Source organism: Coregonus clupeaformis, chromosome 28 (genome assembly GCF_020615455.1).
Source record: "Coregonus clupeaformis isolate EN_2021a chromosome 28, ASM2061545v1, whole genome shotgun sequence".
Taxonomy (NCBI): Eukaryota; Metazoa; Chordata; class Actinopteri; order Salmoniformes; family Salmonidae; genus Coregonus; species Coregonus clupeaformis.
In genome coordinates this window covers 33086030-33106457 of record NC_059219.1, presented here as the reverse complement: position 1 = coordinate 33106457, position 20428 = coordinate 33086030, and the positions used below count along the sequence as shown (strand labels likewise).

General features: G+C 44.2%; 1 protein-coding gene across 3 annotated transcripts in view; it reads right to left on the bottom strand.

Annotated features, from left to right (window-relative positions):
• Positions 1–20428, bottom strand: part of LOC121543435 (ankyrin repeat and sterile alpha motif domain-containing protein 1B-like) — a 286881-nt gene that overhangs the window by 122336 nt on the left and 144117 nt on the right. For all 3 annotated transcript variants that reach the window (XM_041853304.2, XM_041853303.2, XM_045208911.1), the window contains exons 12-13: positions 16252–16405; positions 3227–3369 (exon numbers count right to left, since the gene is read on the bottom strand). In XM_041853304.2, the coding sequence (XP_041709238.2) occupies positions 3227–3369; positions 16252–16405 (297 nt within the window). The remainder of the gene's footprint in view (positions 1–3226; positions 3370–16251; positions 16406–20428) is intronic.

Sequence of the window (20428 nt, the reverse complement as noted above, 5' to 3'; positions counted from 1 at the left end):
GTGTAGCAGCCCCATACCCAGTGGGGTATCATCACAGGGTGGTGACTAGTGCCATGTGATTGTCTGGTAAACAACCCCACCCCTACCCCTGTCTCCCCAACCATGGGGTGTGTCATGTGTTCACGTTATCACTTCAGTAACACACACACACACACACACACACACAGGGCTTAGCAGTGAAGCCAGACATTTTGTCAGTGGGGTGGAGAAACAGCGGTAAGGCCTAAAGTCTTCAGATCATGAAGTTGATAACATCACCCCTGACAAAGACAGACATACAGACAGACAGACTGACAGACATCTCCCCTCTTTCTCTTCTCATCCCTCCTCTTTCTGCTCCTGTCTTCTCCCGTCAGAGATCAAGAGCTTTTGGGGATCTAACGCCAGAACACATCAGAAAATAGAATAAAGAATGACAAGAACAAAAGGTATTCACATCGTGACGTGAGACGATACCCTTTTCTGAAATCACCCTAGATACTGATCTAATGTCAGTTTTTCTGTCCCCTCCCTTATGGTTACAATTAGATTTTAGGGAGGGTAATCTGATCCTAGATCTGTCCCCAAGGGCACCAGTTACCAGTGTTAAAGCTCTATTGACTACAAGTGTGGGTCCCATAGACTGTATTACACAACAGATGAACTAGCCAGAGGGAGCAATGATATGAAAATAAATAAAGTCTCAAGAATGAATCATGGAATCTAATTTAATACTTTAGCTTGTTATTAGGCTAGTACATATTCTGTTCTTTAATTGTGTATTTCACTCTGACAACACACAGCAGTAGCAGGGAATGTCTGCTAAATATAAATATGCAAATAGGAAACTTAAACATTTAAAATAGACAATGTGTGTATGTGGGGGTCGGGGGGTGAGATCTATGTGTGTGTGTGAGAGAAGTAGATATTGACTGCTGCTGCAGCAACCGAAAACTCCTGCCTTCAGCCAGGCAGGTGCTAAGTTTTCATTCACACTACAATGATGTATGTATGTGTGATACTAGCATCGCACTGCACTGGCAAAATGAGGAGGGAGAAAGAGAGAAGAGAGAGCGAGAGAGAGATACAGAGAGTTACAGAGCGAGAGAGAAAGAGAGAGATACAGAGAGTTACAGAGAGAGAGAGAAAGAGAGAGATACAGAGAGTTACAGAGAGAGAGAAAGAGAGAGATACAGAGAGTTACAGAGAGAGAGAAAGAGAGAGATACAGAGAGTTACAGAGAGAGAGAGAGAGAGAGAGAGATACAGAGAGTTACAGAGAGAGAGAGAGAAAGAGAGAGATACAGAGAGTTACAGAGAGAGAGAAAAAGAGAGATACAAAGCGAGAGAGAGAGATACAGAGAGTTACAGAGAAAGAGAGAGATACAAAGAGAGAGAGAGAGAGAGAGAGAGAGAGAGAGAGAGAGAGAGAGAGAGAGAGAGAGAGAGCGAGAGAGCGAGCGAGAGAGAGACAGTAAATCTCAGTAAGACAAAAATAATGGTGTTCCAAAAAAGGTCAATTTGCCAGGACCACAAATACAAATTCCATCTAGACCGTTGCCCTAGAGCACACAAAAAAACGATACATACCTCGGCCTAAACATCAGCGCCACAGGTAACTTCCACAAAGCTGTGAACGATCTGAGAGACAAGGCAAGAAGGGCCTTCTATGCCATCAAAAGGAACATAAAATTCGACATACCAATTAGGATCTGGCTAAAAATACTTGAATCTTTATGGTTGTGAGGTCTGGGGTCCGCTCACCAACCAAGAATTCACAAAATGGGACAAACACCAAATTGAGACTCTGCATGCAGAATTCTGCTAAAATATCCTCAGTGTACAACGAAAAACACAAAATAATGCATGCAGAGCAGAATTAGGCCGATATCCGCTAAATATCATTTACATTTACATTTACATTTACGTCATTTAGCAGAGAAAAGAGCCGTTAAATTCTATAACCACTTAAAAGGAAGCGATTCCCAAACCTTTCATAACAAAGCCATCGCCTACAGAGAGATGAACTTGGAGAAGAGTCCCCTAAGTAAGCTGGTCCTGGGGCTCTGTTCACAAACACAAACAGACCCCACAGAGCCCCAGGACAACAACAACAACACAATTAGACCCAACCAAATCATGAGAAAACAAAAAGAGAATTACTTGACACATTGGAAAGAATTAACAAAAAACAGAGCAAACTAGAATGCTATTTGGCCGTAAACAGAGAGTACACAGTGGCAGAATACCTGACCACTGTGACTGACCCAAACTTAAGGAAAGCTTTGACAATGTACAGACTCAGTGAGCATAGCCTTGCTATTGAGAAAGGCCGCCGTAGGCAGACCTGGCACTCAAGAGAAGACAGGCTATGTGCACACTGCCCACAAAATGAGGTGGAAACTGAGCTGCACTTCCTAACCTCCTGCCAAATGTATGACCATATTAGAGACACATATTTCCCTCAGATTACACAGACCCACAAAGATTTAGAAAACAAACCCAATTTTGATAAACTCCCATATCTATTGGGTGAAATACCAGTGTGCCATCACAGCAGCAATATTTGTGACCTGCTGCCACAAGAAAAGGGCAACCAGTGAAGAACAAACACCATTGTAAATACAACCCATATTTATGTTTATTTATTTTCCCTTTTTTACTTTAACTATTTGCACATTGTTACAACACTGTATATATACATAATATCACATTTGAAATGTCTTTATTCTTTTGGAACTTCTGAGTGTAATGTTTACTGTTCATATTTATTGTTTATTTCACTTTTGTTTACTATCTACTTCACTTGCTTTGGCAATGTTAACATACGTTTTCCATGCCAATAAAGCCCTTAAATTGAAATTGAATTGAGAGAGAGAGGGAGAGAGAGAGATACAGAGAGAGAGAGAGAGAGAGAGAGAGAAAGAATAAGAGAGAGATATGAGAGAGATACAAAAAGAGAGAGAAAGCAAGAGAGAGGTTGTCATTGCGACATGATACATTTACTAAAAAACATGACTGTACTATAATTGCATGTTTCTCTGTGAAAGACCTATTACCTTCTGCTAAGATCACTTTAGAGGCCACAGCTATGTGTGGTCCCACATCACTACAGAGCTTCACTCAACCAAATACACCATTCACCTTGAGGGTGTGTGTGTGTGTGTGGGTGTATGTGTGTGTGGGTGTGTGTGTGTGTGTGTGCCTGTGTGTGTGTGTATGGGGGGCGTTTACACTATCTGGCTCACCTGTGGGCGGATGACTCTCTCGATGCTCTTCAGGGCAGTGTCGGGGGAAGGGGGAGAGCAGTCTGGAGTAGGCCTCGTCGGTGAGGAGCTGTTCCTATGGTTACACAGCTCCGGCTCAGTCACCGTCACCTGGGGAGAGTGGCCTTGAAAGAGAGAGAGATAGGGAGAGGAAAGAGAGAGAGATAGGGAGTAGGGAGAGGAGATAGAGAGAGAGAGAGAGAGAGAGAGAGAGAGAGAGAGAGAACAAGAGAAGGGGGGGTAGATTTAATTAAGCCCAGATCAAATGGAGAGCAATCCAAAACAGAGAGACAGAACAGCAGGTACCCATGGAGGGTCAAGGCTGCAATGCATTTCCACTGGAGTTCAGATGTGAACCTCAGATGTGGCAACTGCCAACCTTACAATGAGCACATCTTTCTTTCCGTCTTAATTGTCTCACACATGATAAAACACACACACAGGCATGCACCCTCACTCACACACACACACACACACACACACACACACACACACACTCACACTACTCTGAAGGAGTGAGAGAGGAAAGAGTGCCCTGACAAGGACTCAGATATCATAGTCGATTTCCCCAGTGGGATCAGTTAGGGAAAAATAAGAAATGGAGAGGGAGGAGAGGAAAGAGAGGGAGGGCAAACGAGTGCAGACGGTAATTTCTCACCCACATCAGAGGGAAAAACCAACCATTTCAATCACCAGTCAACAAGAGAGACGTACACACGCTCCCACAAGTGTGTGTGTGTCCGTGCACGTGTGTAGTCCTCGTCATGCTACAACAACGAACAGACGCTCAAATATTTGTCCAATTAGACCTTGACACAGAGATAGACATGGGGAGTCGCTCTGAGAGGTATCCTTCTCAAGAGGACCAGGAGGACAGCTTTATAATGTCTCTTTCACTACAGGTATCTGTTTGTAGGCTTGGGCGGTATCCAGATTGTCATACCGACCTTGTGCCATACTGGGATATTCGGTAATAACATCACTGAACACAAGGGGCGCCATTTTCAAACCCCACTGAGCCTTTATAATCCAAAGGTTATCAATGCTAACAAGTACATGTAAAATCCCATAGAGAATGCTAACTAAATGCTAACGAGGGCATTGCGAACATTTTACACAGTTTATGGACAGACATCCCAGCTCATAAAGTTATACAGGTACTCACAGTTTGCTGCACCCACAAAACAAATATTAGACAGCAAGGCTCTTGATCCAAGAGGGGATTCTCTGCTGTTACCAAGCTTGATTTGGAAGAAGCTAACCACTTAGCTAGATACAGTTGATGTCTGAAGTTTACATCCACCTTAGCCAAATACATTTAAACTCAGTTTATTCACAATTCCTGACATTTAATCCTAGTAAAAATTCCCTGTCTTAGGTCAGTTAGGATCACCACTTTATTTTAAGAATGTGAAATGTCCGAATAATAGTAGAGAGAATGATTTATTTCAGCTTTTAATTCTTTCATCACATTCCCAGTGGGTCAGAAGTTTACATACACTCAATTAGTATTTGGTAGCATTGCCTTTCAATTGTTTAACTTGGGTCAAACGTTTCGGGTAGCCTTCTACAAGCTTCCCACAATAAGTTGGGTGAATTTTGGCCCATTCCTCCTGACAGAGCTGGTCTAACTGAGTCAGGTTTGTAGGCCTCCTTGCTCGCACACGCTTTTTCAGTTCTGCCCACACATTTTCTATAGGACTGAGGTCAGGGCTTTGTGATGGCAACTCCAATACCTTGACTTTGTTGTCCTTTAGCCATTTTGCCACAACTTTGGAAGTATGCTTGGGGTCATTGTCCATTTGGAAGACCCATTTGCGACCAAGCTTTAACTTCCTGACTGATGTCTTGAGATGTTGCTTCAATATATCCACATAATTTTCCTTCCTCATGATGCCATCTATTTTGTGAAGTGCACCAGTCCCTCCTGCAGCAAAGCACCCCCACAGCATGATGCTGCCACCCCTGTGCTTCACGGTTGGGATGGAGTTCTTCGATTTGCAAGCACCCCCTTTTTCCTCAAAACATAACGATGGTCATTATGGCCAGAAGACATTTCTCCAAAAAGTCCCTATGTGCAGTTGCAAACCGTAGTCTGGCTTTTTTATGGCGGTTTTGGAGCAGTGGCTTCTTCCTTGCTGAGCGGCCTTTCAGGTTATGTTGATATAGGACTCGTTTTACTGTGGATATAGATACTTTTGTACCTGTTTCCTCCAGCATCTTCACAAGGTCCTTTGCTGTTGTTATGGGATTGATTTGCACTTTTCGCACCAAAGTACGTTCATCTCTAGGAGACAGAACGCGTCTGCTTCCTGAGCGGCATGGTCCCATGGTGTTTATACTTGCGTACTATTGTTTGTACAGATGAACGTGGTACCTTCAGGCATTTGGAAATTGCTCCCAAGGATGAACCAGACTTGTGGAGGTCTACATTTTCTTTTCTGAGGTCTTGGCTGATTTCTTTTCATTTTCCCATGATGTCAAGCAAAGAGGCACTGAGTTTGAAGGTAGGCCTTGAAATACATCCACAGGCACACCTCCAGTTGACACAAATGATGTCAATTAGCCTATCAGAAGCTTCTAAAGCCATGACATCATTTTCTTGAATTTTCTAAGCTGTTTAAAGGCACAGTCAACTTAGTGTATGTAAACTTCTGACCCACTGGAATTTTGATACAGTGAATTATAAGTGAAATAATCTGTCTGTAAACAATTGTTGGAAAAATTACTTGTGTCATGCACAAAGTAGATGTCCTAACCGACTTGCCAAAACTATAGTTTGTTAACAAGAAATTTGTGGAGTGGTTGAAAAATTAGTGTATGTAAACTTCCGACTTCAACTGTAACTAACTAGCTACTAAATAAATTAGCAAACTAGCATGGCTGTAATTGCTGCAAATTGAGGATTCTTTGACAAAAGCAAAGTTTGAAGGACACAATTATTATTTCTATTAAAAATCATTATTTCTAACCTTATCAATGACTACATTTCCTATGCATTTTGCTATATTTCCTATTCAAACTCATTTAATTGTGTTAACGAATTTAATGTATGTTTTCATGGAAAACAAGGAAATTTGTAAGTGACTGCAAACTTTTGAACGGTAGTGTATATTCAAATGTATTTAAAAAATTATAAGAAATAGTTTCAATAGTATTGACGGTATTGAAAAACAATCCTGTGGCTATAACCCCTCGAACTCAACTCTGTACATCGAAGCCAGTTCCACTGCGTTTTTTCATTGTTCCCCTCTAATCAGGGACTGATATAGACTTGGGACACCAGGCGAGTGCAATGAATTATCAGGTAGAACAGAAAACCAGTAGGCTCCGGAACTCGTATGGTAAGTGTTGAATACCCCTGGTATATACGGTATACCGTCCAAACCTATCTGGGAGGAAGAAAGTGTATGAGAAGATAGGTAGAGAGACAGAGAGAGAGAGAGAGGGACTGAGAGCGAGAAATTGGAGAGAGAGAGAGAGAGAGTGAGGGACAGAGAGAGAGAAAGAGAGAGAGAGTGAGCGAGAGAGAGAGAGAGAGACAGAGAGCGAGAGAGAGAAAGAGAGAGGGACAGAGAGCGAGAAAGAGAAAGAGAGAGAGATAGAGAGAGAGATAGAGAGAGATAGAGAGACAGAGAGACAGAGAGAGAGACAGAGAGAGAGAGAGAGAGAGAGAGAGAGAGAGAGAGAGAGAGAGAGAGAGAGAGAGAGAGAGAGAGAGAGAGAGAGAGAGAGAGAGAGAGAGGGAGAGGGAGAGGGAGAGAGAGAGAGAGAGAGAGGGAGAGGGAGAGGGAGAGGAGAGGGAGAGGGAGAGAGAGAGAGAGAGAGAGAGAGAGAGAGAGAGAGAGAGAGAGGGAGAGGGAGAGAGAGGGAGAGGGAGAGAGAGAGAGAGAGAGAGAGAGAGAGAGAGAGAGAGAGAGAGAGAGAGAGAGAGAGAGAGAGAGAGAGAGAGAGAGAGAGAGAGAGAGAGAGAGAGAGAGAGAGAGAGAGAGAGAGAGAGAGAGAGAGAGAGAGAGAGAGAGAGAGAGGGAGAGAGAGAGAGAGAGAGAGAGAGAGAGAGAGAGAGAGAGAGAGAGAGAGAGAGAGAGAGAGAGAGAGAGAGAGACAGAGAGAGAGAGAGAGAGAGAGAGACAGAGAGAGAGAGAGAGAGAGAGGGGCAATAATAATAATAATAATAATAATATGCCATTTAGCAGACGCTTTTATCCAAAGCGACTTACAGTCATGCGTGCATACATTTTTTTTGTGTATGGGTGGTCCCGGGGATCGAACCCACTACCTTGGCGTTACAAGCGCCGTGCTCTACCAGCTGAGCTACAGAGGTGCTACAGAGCAATCAGAGGGATAAATATAGACAGATATGGTATTTTCCTGTAGAGTAAATAAGCCTGTCAGCACTGATGATTGATGTGTGGGTGTGTGTGTGTGTGTGTTACAAAGACAGTCTGTGTGTTAGTAGCACAGACAGACCAGTATGTGTTCATAGGCCAGACCAGCTGTACAGCTAGTTAATGCAGGCATGCAGTACAGCTGGGTTCCCCAACTGGCGGCCAGCGGGCCGAATTTGGCCTACTGGTGATTTTAGACCAGCAAATCAGCTCCAAGTGATTTTAATTTAGGAAATCTGTTCCAAAGTATTCCCACGCATAATAGAGAGATATATGTGATTGTATACAAATGTAAGCACGTTTTCAAATGATTATGTTTTAGTCAAATATTATATCTGTTTGGGCTTCTTGCGGTCAATTTGCAGTCTACAAATTATTTATAATTATTGTTCCGGCCCCCCGACCATCCGCACAAGAAAAAAATGGCCCGTGGCTAAATCTAGTTGATGATCCCTGCAGTACAGTGTGTAATGGTGGGATATTATCCTGGGGCTATATAGGGTGTGTGTTTGTGTTTGTGTTTATGTGTGTGTGTACAGCTGTACAGCTCATATGCTCCCAATGACATACCCCATTAACCAATTACAGCTAAGCTCCCAATACCGTGTCGCAGAATGCACCAATTACAGGTCTGCCTGTCAATGTTACATCTCATACAGGAGTGTCCTTCAGTGTTGAATGTGCAACAAAACAACATGCTACTCTGAAACAGCTATGGTATTTACACACACACACACACACACACACACACACACACACACACACGAATAGGCTTGAGAACCTCCAACCGGACAGAAGGAGAGGGGGAGCCCAGACACTTCACACCCAGGGAAAGAGCATCCAAACTGGGCTTCCAGAGAGCGAAACCCCCCCTCTCTGGAACTATCCTAACACAGCTTGACACGGCACAGCAAAACAAAGCTATCACGACAATAAGACTAAAAATGACAGGGTACCAGACGTGACACCACTTCTCATAATCTTCACTGGGAGAAACATTATGACCCAACACGTAGCAGGGGACGCTAAATAACACGACACATCATACAATGTCACAGCCGCACGGCGCAACTGGGCACGTGACAAAAGAGAAGCACTCTCACACTAACACACACAAACTATATTTTCTCTGTCTTTATCGGTGTGTCCACACTTTAACTTTAACCTATGAAACTTCTGAGCCTCAGATCTGAAAGAGTGTTTACGAACATGCAATCGTGTTCAATTTTAACAGCCCATTATTTGGAGGGGTGATTCTAGTCATTTGGTGTTCAGCTGTCTGTGGATCAATAGGCACAGAACTTTCACAACTTTCAGCTCGATGCCACGATCAGAGCAATCTAAAACCATTTCAGAGATGTGCTATCATGCCCTAGTAATTCCGCACCGTAGCTATCGAAAACAATTTCATTTGATGGCTATTATCTTGGCCTTTTTGATATCACAGATCAGTGGTTCTCAGACTTATTTGGAAGTTTTCTTGTGAGTCACCTAGTAAACAAAAACAATGTTTCAAGCCAGGATATGCCCCTGAAGGAATAAGCCTTGAGCTAAAAGTCTGGAGACCCACAGGGTGTGTATGGTTTTGTTCCAGCCTTGCACTAACTAACAACAACTGCTTCAACTAATCAACTTATAATCAAACAGCTGACTGTCATAAATCCTTCAACCCCAATCCAAGTATACCTTAGGTACTTCAAGGTTTTTAGTTGATATTTTTTGCTCAGTGGAAGCATAGTTATTAGCATAGTAATATTGTATAGGCTGTGTTCAAACCTAGTCTGCCCTGTTGATATGAAAAGCATATTCTACCATCTGTCTCCTACCGTATTGGTCTAATGATAATTTGACTGTGTTCAGCCTTGCCATACTGACACCATGATAATAATATCCATCCACAACCCCAGCCTCTGACTCTAGAGAGAAATGGTGTTGACTCTGTATGCATGACCACAGGTGGTTGGTCAATTACATGTGAATATTCATGAGCTGTTCACCACTCCTCATTAATGATTCAAACAAAATGGCTGCCAACAAGTGACAGGGAAAATCTCAGAGTGCAGGAGGGAGGGAGGAGTGAAAGTGTGTGTGTGTAACGTGTGTGTGTGTGTGTGTATGCCTCACAATTCCTCCCACACCCCACCCCTCCTTGCCCCCCTTGCCCATACTCATGACTGTTCTAATGGCAGAGCCTGGAGAGTTAGTTGTGCTTCTTATTTCGTGTTGTTGTTGGTTCGTCAGAGCACAATTAAGTGTCACCTCCAGTGCTTCATCACGGGGGGAAATGGACTGGAACAGAACAACATCTTGGCTTTAGCCTCAGGGAAGGAATGGAGGGAGGAGAAGAGAGGAGTAGAAGAGAGGAGTAGAAGCATTGGATCGGAGGGAGGGAGGGGTAGATGCTGTGGGAGGGTCAATTAAAAGTGAAAGTTTGAAGTATTTTTTGGTGTGTGTGTGTGTGTGTGTGTGTGGCTGCAGTAGCCTATGTGTTTACCGTGTGAGTCGATAGGCGGAGAGGGCCAGACATTTTTTGCGCTAACCACTTAGCGGTGATAGCTAGCCGTCTGTCTCCTGCCCTGTACGTGATTGCAGGCCTCAAAGCCTCATTGCTACTATTTTAAGACACACTGCTCTCAAAAGACCCATAATATCCCTGTCTGCAGGCTCCTCTATTCACTGTTAGATTATACAGAATATACTATTCTATCTGTTTGCAAATGTAACCGCATGGGGAGAGATGGCTACTGTGCTGTGTCTTTCCCCCATTGACGTTTCATGTTTTGCTGAATAGGTTTAATTATACAGTATGTGCAGCCTATGTGCTTCTGCAGCACACACAGAGACAAAGTGGCTGTAAATTATCAGTTTAAGGTGATCTTACATTGTGAGGGAGAGAGAGTGAGAGAAAGAGAGAGAGGGGGAGAAAGAGAGATAGAAGAGTACATTTAAGTATGTGGCGCAGTGGTCTAAGGCACTGCATCGCAGTGCTAGCTGTGCCACTAGAGATCCTGGTTCGAATCCAGGCTCTGTCGTAGCCGGCCGCGACCGGGAGACCCATGGGGCGGCACACGATTCGTCCAGGGTAGGGGAGGGAATGGCCGGCAGGGATGTAGCTCAGTTGGTAGAGCATGGCGTTTGCAACGCCAGGGTTGTGGGTTCGATTCCCACGGGGGGCCAGTATGAATTTTTATTTTATTTTAATAATGTATGCACTCACTAACTGTAAGTCGCTCTGGATAAGAGCGTCTGCTAAATGACTAAAATGTAAAAAATGTAAGTAGATACACTGATAGGGGAAACTGCAAAGCTAAGACATAATGCATACTGTGAGACAGGAGGGTTATTTTTAGTGGACGCTACTGACTTAGTCATCATCTCTGAGGACAAATTAGTAGTCCCTATGTCATCCCTAAGTCCCTATGCCTCAGCCAGGTAGGTCTGCAGTAACAGACAGTAAGGAGGTAGATTTGGGATGTAAAAAGCCATCTCTGTTCATTGAGACCACAGAGGTTTAGAGTCTCCTTAGAGCTGCTGCTGCCTGCTGCTCCTGTCAGCTATCTCTACAGCATAGGACAGGTTTGTTTCCTGTAAAGCTGCTGCTGCCTGCTGCTTCTGTCAGCTAACTCTACAGCATAGGACAGGTTTGTTTCCTTTAAAGCTGCTGCTGCCTGCTGCGCTGTCAGCTATCTCTACAGCATAGGACAGGTTTGTTTCCTTTAAAGCTGCTGCTGCCTGTTGAGCTGTCAGCTATCTCTACAGCATAGGACAGGTTTGTTTCCTTTAAAGCTGCTGCTGCCTGTTGAGCTGTCAGCTATCTCTACAGCATAGGACAGGTTTGTTTCCTTTAAAGCTGTTGCTGCCTGTTGAGCTGTCAGCTATCTCTACAGCATAGGACAGGTTTGTTTCCTGTAACTGCTGCTGCCTGCTGCCTGTACTCTCTACATGGTTTGTTTCCTTTAAAGCTGCTGCTGCCTGTTGAGCTGTCAGCTATCTCTACAGCATAGGACAGGTTTGTTTCCTTTAAAGCTGCTGCTGCCTGTTGAGCTGTCAGCTATCTCTACAGCATAGGACAGGTTTGTTTCCTTTAAAGCTGTTGCTGCCTGTTGAGCTGTCAGCTATCTCTACAGCATAGGACAGGTTTGTTTCCTTTAAAGCTGCTGCTGCCTGTTGAGCTGTCAGCTAACTCTACAGCATAGGACAGGTTTGTTTCCTTTAAAGCTGCTGCTGCCTGCTGCTTCTGTCAGCTAACTCTACAGCATAGTACAGGTTTGTTTCCTTTAAAGCTGCTGCTGCCTGTTGAGCTGTCAGCTAACTCTACAGCATAGGACAGGTTTGTTTCCTTTAAAGCTGCTGCTGCCTGTTGAGCTGTCAGCTATCTCTACAGCATAGGACAGGTTTGTTTCCTTTAAAGCTGCTGCTGCCTGCTGCTTCTGTCAGCTATCTCTACAGCATAGGACAGGTTTGTTTCCTTTAAAGCTGCTGCTGCCTGTTGAGCTGTCAGCTATCTCTACAGCATAGGACAGGTTTGTTTCCTTTAAAGCTGCTGCTGCCTGTTGAGCTGTCAGCTAACTCTACAGCATAGGACAGGTTTGTTTCCTTTAAAGCTGCTGCTGCCTGTTGAGCTGTCAGCTATCTCTACAGCATAGGACAGGTTTGTTTCCTTTAAAGCTGCTGCTGCCTGTTGAGCTGTCAGCTAACTCTACAGCATAGGACAGGTTTCTTTCCTTTAAAGCTGCTGCTGCCTGTTGCGCTGTCAGCTAACTCTACAGCATAGGACAGGTTTGTTTCCTTTAAAGCTGCTGCTGCCTGTTGAGCTGTCAGCTAACTCTACAGCATAGGACAGGTTTGTTTCCTTTAAAGCGGCTGCTGCCTGTTGCGCTGTCAGCTAACTCTACAGCATAGGACAGGTTTGTTTCCTTTAAAGCTGCTGCTGCCTTTTGCGCTGTCAGCTAACTCTAGAGCATAGGACAGGTTTGTTTTCTTTAAAGCATCTGCTGCCTGTTGCGCTGTCAGCTAACTCTACAGCATAGGACAGGTTTGTTTCCTTTAAAGCTGCTGCTGCCTGTTGTGCTGTCAGCTAACTCTAGAGCATAGGACAGGTTTGTTTTCTTTAAAGTTGCTGCTGCCTGTTGCGCTGTCAGCTAACTCTACAGAATAGGACAGGTGCCTTTCCTTTAAAGCTGCTGCTGCCTGTTGCGCTGTCAGCTAACTCTACAGAATAGGACAGTAGCCTTTCATTTAAAGCTGCTGCTGCCTGTTGCGCTGTCAGCTAACTCTACAGCATAGGACAGGTTTGTTTTCTTTAAAGCTGCTGCTGCCTGTTGCGCTGTCAGCTAACTCTACAGAATAGGACAGGTGCCTTTCCTTTAAAGCTGCTGCTGCCTGTTGCGCTGTCAGCTAACTCTACAGCATAGGACAGGTGGGTTTCCTTCAAAAACATACTGTGACTGGGCTAGGGTTGAATAGCAGGAACCGGGTTACCAAGATTTCCCGCCCAAACTCCACTCCCTTTTCCCGGGACAAATAACTGTGATAAACCGGTAAATTATAAAAAATTATGTCTATGAACAGCATGACGTGAAATGGAACTGTTAAATGATGTGCAATGTCTAAATCTGGCTTCTCTACGGCCTTCTCTCTGCTATCTGCATGATCAATCATCAACGCTCATGGTGGGGGCAGACAGCACATCTCAGTACGGAGCGCAGTTCACAATGCATGTTTCATCTCATCATGTTACGTTTCTTTCTTGTGACAGGTAGGCCTCCATTATAGCCTATGCTGCAGTAATATAAAGACCGAATGAGCGTCTAATTTACACATCTCCATCTGGCTTTCAGGGGTCACCTCATTTTTTAATTGTAAAGATATTTTTTTACCCACGACTGAATGGCCTCACACAGCTCCAACTCATGAGAGCCAGTTTCATCATAGCGCTTGATGGATTTTGCGACTGCACTTGAAACTTTTAAAGTTCCTGAAATGTTCCGTATTGACCTTCATGTCTTAAAGTAATGATGTACTGTCGTTTTTCTTTGCTTATTTGACCTGTTCTTGCCATAATATGGACTTGGTCTTTTACCAAATAGGGCTATCTTCTGTAAAAAAAAAAAACACCTTGTCACAACACAACTGATTGGCTCAAACGCATTAAGAAGGAAATACATTTCACAAATTAACTTTTAAGAAGGCACACCTGTTAATTGAAATGCATTCCAGGTGACTACCTCATGAAGCTGGTTGAGAGAATGCCAATAATGTGCAAAGCTGTCATCAAGGCAAAGGGTGGCTATTTGAAGTCAAATATATTTTGATTTGTTTAACCCTTTTTTGGTTACTACATGATTCCATATGTGTTATTTCATAGTTTTGATGTCTTCACTATTATTCTACAATGTAGAAAATATTAAAAATAAAGAAAAACCCTGGAATGAGTAGGTGTGTCCAAACGTTTGACTGGTACTGTATATATATGTCCTCTTTCAGGTAATAAATTCAATGCAGTATTGGTGCTTCGAGGGGCTAGTCAAAGACCACATCACCTCCTCCCTCCCCGACACACTCACCTACCGCCCGACAGATCCACAGACGACGCAATCGCCATTGCACTGCACACTGCCCTCACCCACCTGGACAAGAGGAATTCATATGTGAGGATGCTGTTCATCGACTACAGCTCGGCCTTCAATACCATAGTGCCCTCTAAGCTCACCACAAACCTCACGGCCCTGGGACTGAACTCCTCCATATGCAACTGGGTCCTGGACTTCCTGACGGGCATTCCACAGGTGGTGAAGGTTGGCAACATTACCTCCTCCACACTGATTCTCTACATGGGGGCCCTACAAGGGTGAGTCCTCAGTCCCCTCCTGTACTCCCTGTATACCCACGACTGAGTGGCCTCACACAGCTCCAACTCAATCATCAAGTCCGCTGACGACCCGACGAGACGGCCTACAGGGAGGAGGTAGGCACTCTGACGGTATGTGGTGCCAGGTAAACAACCTCTCCCTTAACGTCAGCAAAACAAAGGAGACTGGCCAATTGCAAAAACTAACAGACTGGCCAATAGCCCAGACCATCAGGCAGCTGAATAGTCACTGTATAAAAATGTAAAATAGGCCAGTCTGTTAGTTTTTGCCCAAATTCGCTAGCCTACACCAGCATCACATGTTCTCTCCCTGCTTTATCACGGTTTGAACGAGGTGCGTAATTCCAGTCCATATAATACAGTATAATACAATACAGGAGCTTGTTTCATTTATTTACCCAAGAGAACATATAGCTAGCTACATCTATGGGCTTTTATGTTTTTCTGTTGTGCGTAATGTGCGGTAGCCTATACTGTATATCATAGGCTATGTATTGGATAACGGCACAAACATTTGGGCTTTTTTGGGCTTGGGTTCATAAAATGTCTTTAATGTAGGGCTCATGAAATGTATTTCATGTATGGCTTATCAGGCTCAGGTAGCATCAGGCTTGAATTTTCATCAAAGCTCTAATCAATTCCAGACATCTGATATGCTTTATATGCTTCCAGTTTTGATGGGAAATACCGGGTTACCTGGGAGAAAAGTGATTTATTCTCGGGATGGAACCTTTGTAAAATACCAGGAAAATATTCAGCCTGAGACTGGGCTCTTTTCTCCTTGTTCCATCTCTCTCTCGCACTCTTTCGGTCGCTCCTTCCCTCTCTCTCTCCATGTCTCTCTCTCTCTCTCTCCATGTCTCTCTCTCTCTCTCCATGTCTCTCTCTCTCCATGTCTATCCCTCTCTCTCTCTCTCTCTCTCTCTCTCTCGAAAAGAGAGAGTGGCTCACAGTCATGTCTCATTACAGATCTGAGTGATTGGGCTAAATGCAGGAATCCATGATTCCCCTCAGCCCTCCTCTGATTTGTTTAGTTATCACTTATCCTGAGCCGACCCCCGGAGAAATCTCAGCTCTGAAGTCTGTGTGTGTGTGTATGAAAGAGAGCTGAACACCCTGCAGACCCCTAGAAGTCAATCACACAGCAAAATCCTACCAAAAAACAAACAGTCTAACTCTCACCAGGAGTGATTCAACCACAGTTACCATGACAACCCACAGCTGACTCACCACCCCTTTAGTGGGAGTGTGGTAGAGGCACAGTTGCCAGGACAACCCGTGGTGTAGCCTACGATGGTATTGGTAGGGAGTCAAATGAGAACCCTGGGCACTGTGCTGCGACGGAAACGTGTATGTGGACTTGGTATGTGGACCTGCTGCTGAGAGGTGACTGAGTGACAGTTTGGGCTATCTTGATCTCCAGATATCCTACAGTATGAAACATCACTCTGAATCCAGATCTCTTTTATTCACATCCAATAGCTGTGAGGGTGCAGACAGCGGTGACGGAGATGACTGTGGTTAAGGTAGTGACCCTCACTGTCCTGGGTACTGTTGTTACGTCATCTATGACTGTGGCGGTGTGGACAATCGTAACGGAGTTGACTGTAGTTACAGAGGTGACCATTGTTGTTCCTGTTATTATTTAATAATATATATTCCAAATCTACAGTAGTCACGGCACTGACAACGGTGACAGAGGTGACTGTAGTATACAGAGGTTGTTGACCAGGTGGGTGTGTCCTTACCGTTGAGGGGGCAGGCGTTGAAGCGGGCGATGTCCAGCGAGCAGGGTTTGTGGGTGACGGCGGTGGTGACGGACTCATACGGATTGTCCTCATCCTCCGGTAGGAACACGTCAAGGGAGGGTGATGGGACGATCTCCGCCGAGCGCTTCGAATCCTGATAGGGGAGAGAGAGAGAGCGCGAGAGAGAGAGAGCGCGAGAGAGAGAGAGCGCGAGAGAGAGCGCGAGAGAGAGAAAGATACATGGTGAGAATGTCGTGGGTAGTTTCACGTGTGGAAGCGACAGAAAATGTGTGTGTACAGTGGGGAAAAAAAGTATTTAGTCAGCCACCAATTGTGCAAGTTCTCCCACTTAAAAAGATGAGAGAGGCCTGTAATTTTCATCATAGGTACATGTCAACTATGACAGACAAATTGAGAAATAAAATTCCAGAAAATCACATTGTAGGATTTTTAATGAATTTATTTGCAAATTATGGTGGGAAATAAGTATTTGGTCAATAACAAAAGTTTCTCAATACTTTGTTATATACCCTTTGTTGGCAATGTCACAGGTCAAACGTTTTCTGTAAGTCTTCACAAGGTTTTCACACACTGTTGCTGGTATTTTGGCCCATTCCTCCATGCAGATCTCCTCTAGAGCAGTGATGTTTTGGGGCTGTCGCTGGGCAACACAGACTTTCAACTCCCTCCAAAGATTTTCTATGGGGTTGAGATCTGGAGACTGGCTAGGCCACTCCAGGACCTTGAAATGCTTCTTACGAAGCCACTCCTTCGTTGCCCGGGCGGTGTGTTTGGGATCATTGTCATGCTGAAAGACCCAGCCACGTTTCATCTTCAATGCCCTTGCTGATGGAAGGAGGTTTTCACTCAAAATCTCACGATACATGGCCCCATTCATTCTTTCCTTTACACGGATCAGTCGTCCTGGTCCCTTTGCAGAAAAACAGCCCCAAAGCATGATGTTTCCACCCCCATGCTTCACAGTAGGTATGGTGTTCTTTGGATGCAACTCAGCATTCTTTGTCCTCTAAACACGACGAGTTGAGTTTTTACCAAAAAGTTCTATTTTGGTTTCATCTGACCATATGACATTCTCCCAATCCTCTTCTGGATCATCCAAATGCACTCTAGCAAACTTCAGACGGGCCTGGACATGTACTGGCTTAAGCCGGGGGACACGTCTGGCACTGCAGGATTTGAGTCCCTGGCGGCGTAGTGTGTTACTGATGGTAGGCTTTGTTACTTTGGTCCCAGCTCTCTGCAGGTCATTCACTAGGTCCCCCCGTGTGGTTCTGGGATTTTTGCTCACCGTTCTTATGATAATTTTGACCCCACGGGGTGAGATCTTGCGTGGAGCTCCAGATCAAGGGAGATTATCAGTGGTCTTGTATGTCTTCCATTTCTTAATAATTGCTCCCACAGTTGATTTCTTCAAACCAAGCTGCTTACCTATTGCAGATTCAGTCTTGCCGGCCTGGTGCAGGTCTACAATTTTGTTTCTGGTGTCTTTTGACAGCTCTTTGGTCTTGGCCATAGTGGAGTTTGGAGTGTGACTGTTTGAGGTTGTGGACAGGTGTCTTTTATACTGATAACAAGTTCAAACAGGTGCCATTAATACAGGTAACGAGTGGCGGACAGAGGAGCCTCTTAAAGAAGAAGTTACAGGTCTGTGAGAGCCAGAAATCTTGCTTGTTTGTAGGTGACCAAATACTTATTTTCCACCATAATTTGCAAATAAATTCATTAAAAATCCTACAATGTGATTTTCTGGAAAAAAAAATGCTCAATTTGTCTGTCATAGTTGACGTGTACCTATGATGAAAATTACAGGCCTCTCTCATCTTTTTAAGTGGGAGAACTTGCACAATTGGTGGCTGACTAAATACTTTTTTCCCCCACTGTATGTACATTGACAGGCACTGCCAATGTTCAATGTATAACCTTGAATGTTGGATCAACAATGTTTGTTTACTGCCCTTGGTACCATCAGATCACACAAACAACCCACCATCATAAATCATCCACCTCAAGGACATGGTTCAATTCAAACACTGCTCAGGCCTGCTCCCCCTACTAAATCTAAGGAGTTGCTTGTATTGCACTTGATTTAATAAGCAGTGGCACCACTAGATAGATAGAGAGGAAATACACAGATTTAGCAACAAAAAAAAAGCTAAACTGTGACAGTATTAGTATTTTTTCTTCTTCTATCTTTCTTTATAATCCTGTGTAATCAGATGTTGATATAGTAGTAAGACTGGCGACCACATTTCCCAGGGTCCCCCTCTACTACTGAGTGGAGATAACCATCACCCTCGCTGAGGCCTCTGGCCCCTGTCACATGACATAGGGCAAAACCAGACAGCATGACGGTCTCAAGTGTAGTTTCTGAGAAAAATAGCCTGTTGCTCCCTTCAAGTCAAAATAGAAGAAACCATGAGATCATCCTTCCACGACTCCATTGCAACTGAGCCAAAATGGCCGGTTTCCTGTGTGCAACCCGTTTCATATTGTTCCATTCCTGTGACAGTGTGGAAAGGTTGAGACCCAGCGGGTTTACAGAAAAGCCCTTGGAACTAAATGTCCCTGTCTATATGGCATATGTGTACCCATGCCAAATGAAAACACAACAGTGAGCAATGGAGGGCGCAGGAAAGGCAGACATTTCTCACCAGAGACGCATGGGCAATAGATGCCTGTGTTTTCCCATAATGCACCACTCCATGCTGAGATGTCGCCCGGGTCACCCCGCCGTATTTGGTTGCCGTGGCGATGGGGGCGTGGCGTTGCCCATGCCTCACCCCTGGTGTGTTCATTTCCCCTGAACCCTATCGACTCCCCCCTCCTCGTTGTCTCACTCTAACAGCCGTTAGTCTTCCTGTTAGCTGCTTCTACTACATTATCCAGACACCACTGGGCCATCAATCACGCACTGAGCGTGTGCAGAGAGGATTAATCATCCTCTCTGATAGAACGATCACTCCCTAGATAATCTGTCTCGTGTACACACACACACACAGACACACACACGTTCAATACTCAATGTGTCCTATTACTAGCCAATATAAAACTTCAGTGTATGTACTCCCTTTCTCACACACAAACACACATGTTGCACACATACACAAAAGACCAGCAGGTCTATTCAATTTGAGTCACATTACTCTAGCCCATGTAAAGCACCAGCCGGTGATGTCAAACAGCAATAGTATGGGTTAACTTTTCACGTCAATATGCTTACAGTCATCAGAAGTAATTAAATTCCATAAAGCAATTACACTCCATAAAAAAATTTAGACAAAAAGTGTGGCCCTGCAAATTGAGTCCCCTTATCGGTTATAGCCTACACCCTTTATACTGGGATTCCATGATACACGAAGAACCCAAGAAAGAGTCTGTGTCCCAAATGGCATCCTATTCCCTATATAGTGCAATACTTTTGACCAGAACCCTACTGCATGTGCCCTGGTCAAAAGTAGTGCACTATAAAGGAAATAGGGTGCCAATTGGGACGTAACCTTTCTCTGGAGCTGTCATCGGTTCCCCTTCTGGGGCTTATTAGACAACTTGGGCTCTTTGTGTGATAGATTAATTTTGTATTTTAAAAATAATGACTAAAGGATTTCACCCCAAATACAGTATAAATGTGTGAACGGTGTTAGAGTTATAATGTAGTGTCAACCCACTAACAGAGGGGGGGGAGTTAGAAACTGCTGAGACAACATTCCAGGAGGAAGGAGACTTAGAAGTATTTAAACATTATGTACTGTGGAAATATACAGATCGCCTAAAGGTGGGCAGAGCAAAGTGCCTTTGTGTGAAGTGGTATAAAAGCTGTATATGTGTTTTTTGGCGGCAGAGATCTCCATGATTAAACATACAGATAATTCTTGCTGGTTGTGGACCTTGAATTATTCATGATTAAAACCAGAGCCTTACAGCCGCTGGTAATGATTAAAGCTTAGGTTTAATGAGAGAGAGAGAAATTCTCGTGACAAATGGTCCTTCGAGCCGGATCTCAAAATACGTCTTTATTGTTCTGAGGACACCGAAAACCGTGCACGGGCGGATGATAGCATCCGTATAGAATAGACCTGGCCTTTGACGTTAAGGTTATAAACAGGCCGGTGATGAACTTACAGTGGGGGAAAAAAGTATTTAGTCAGCCACCAATTGT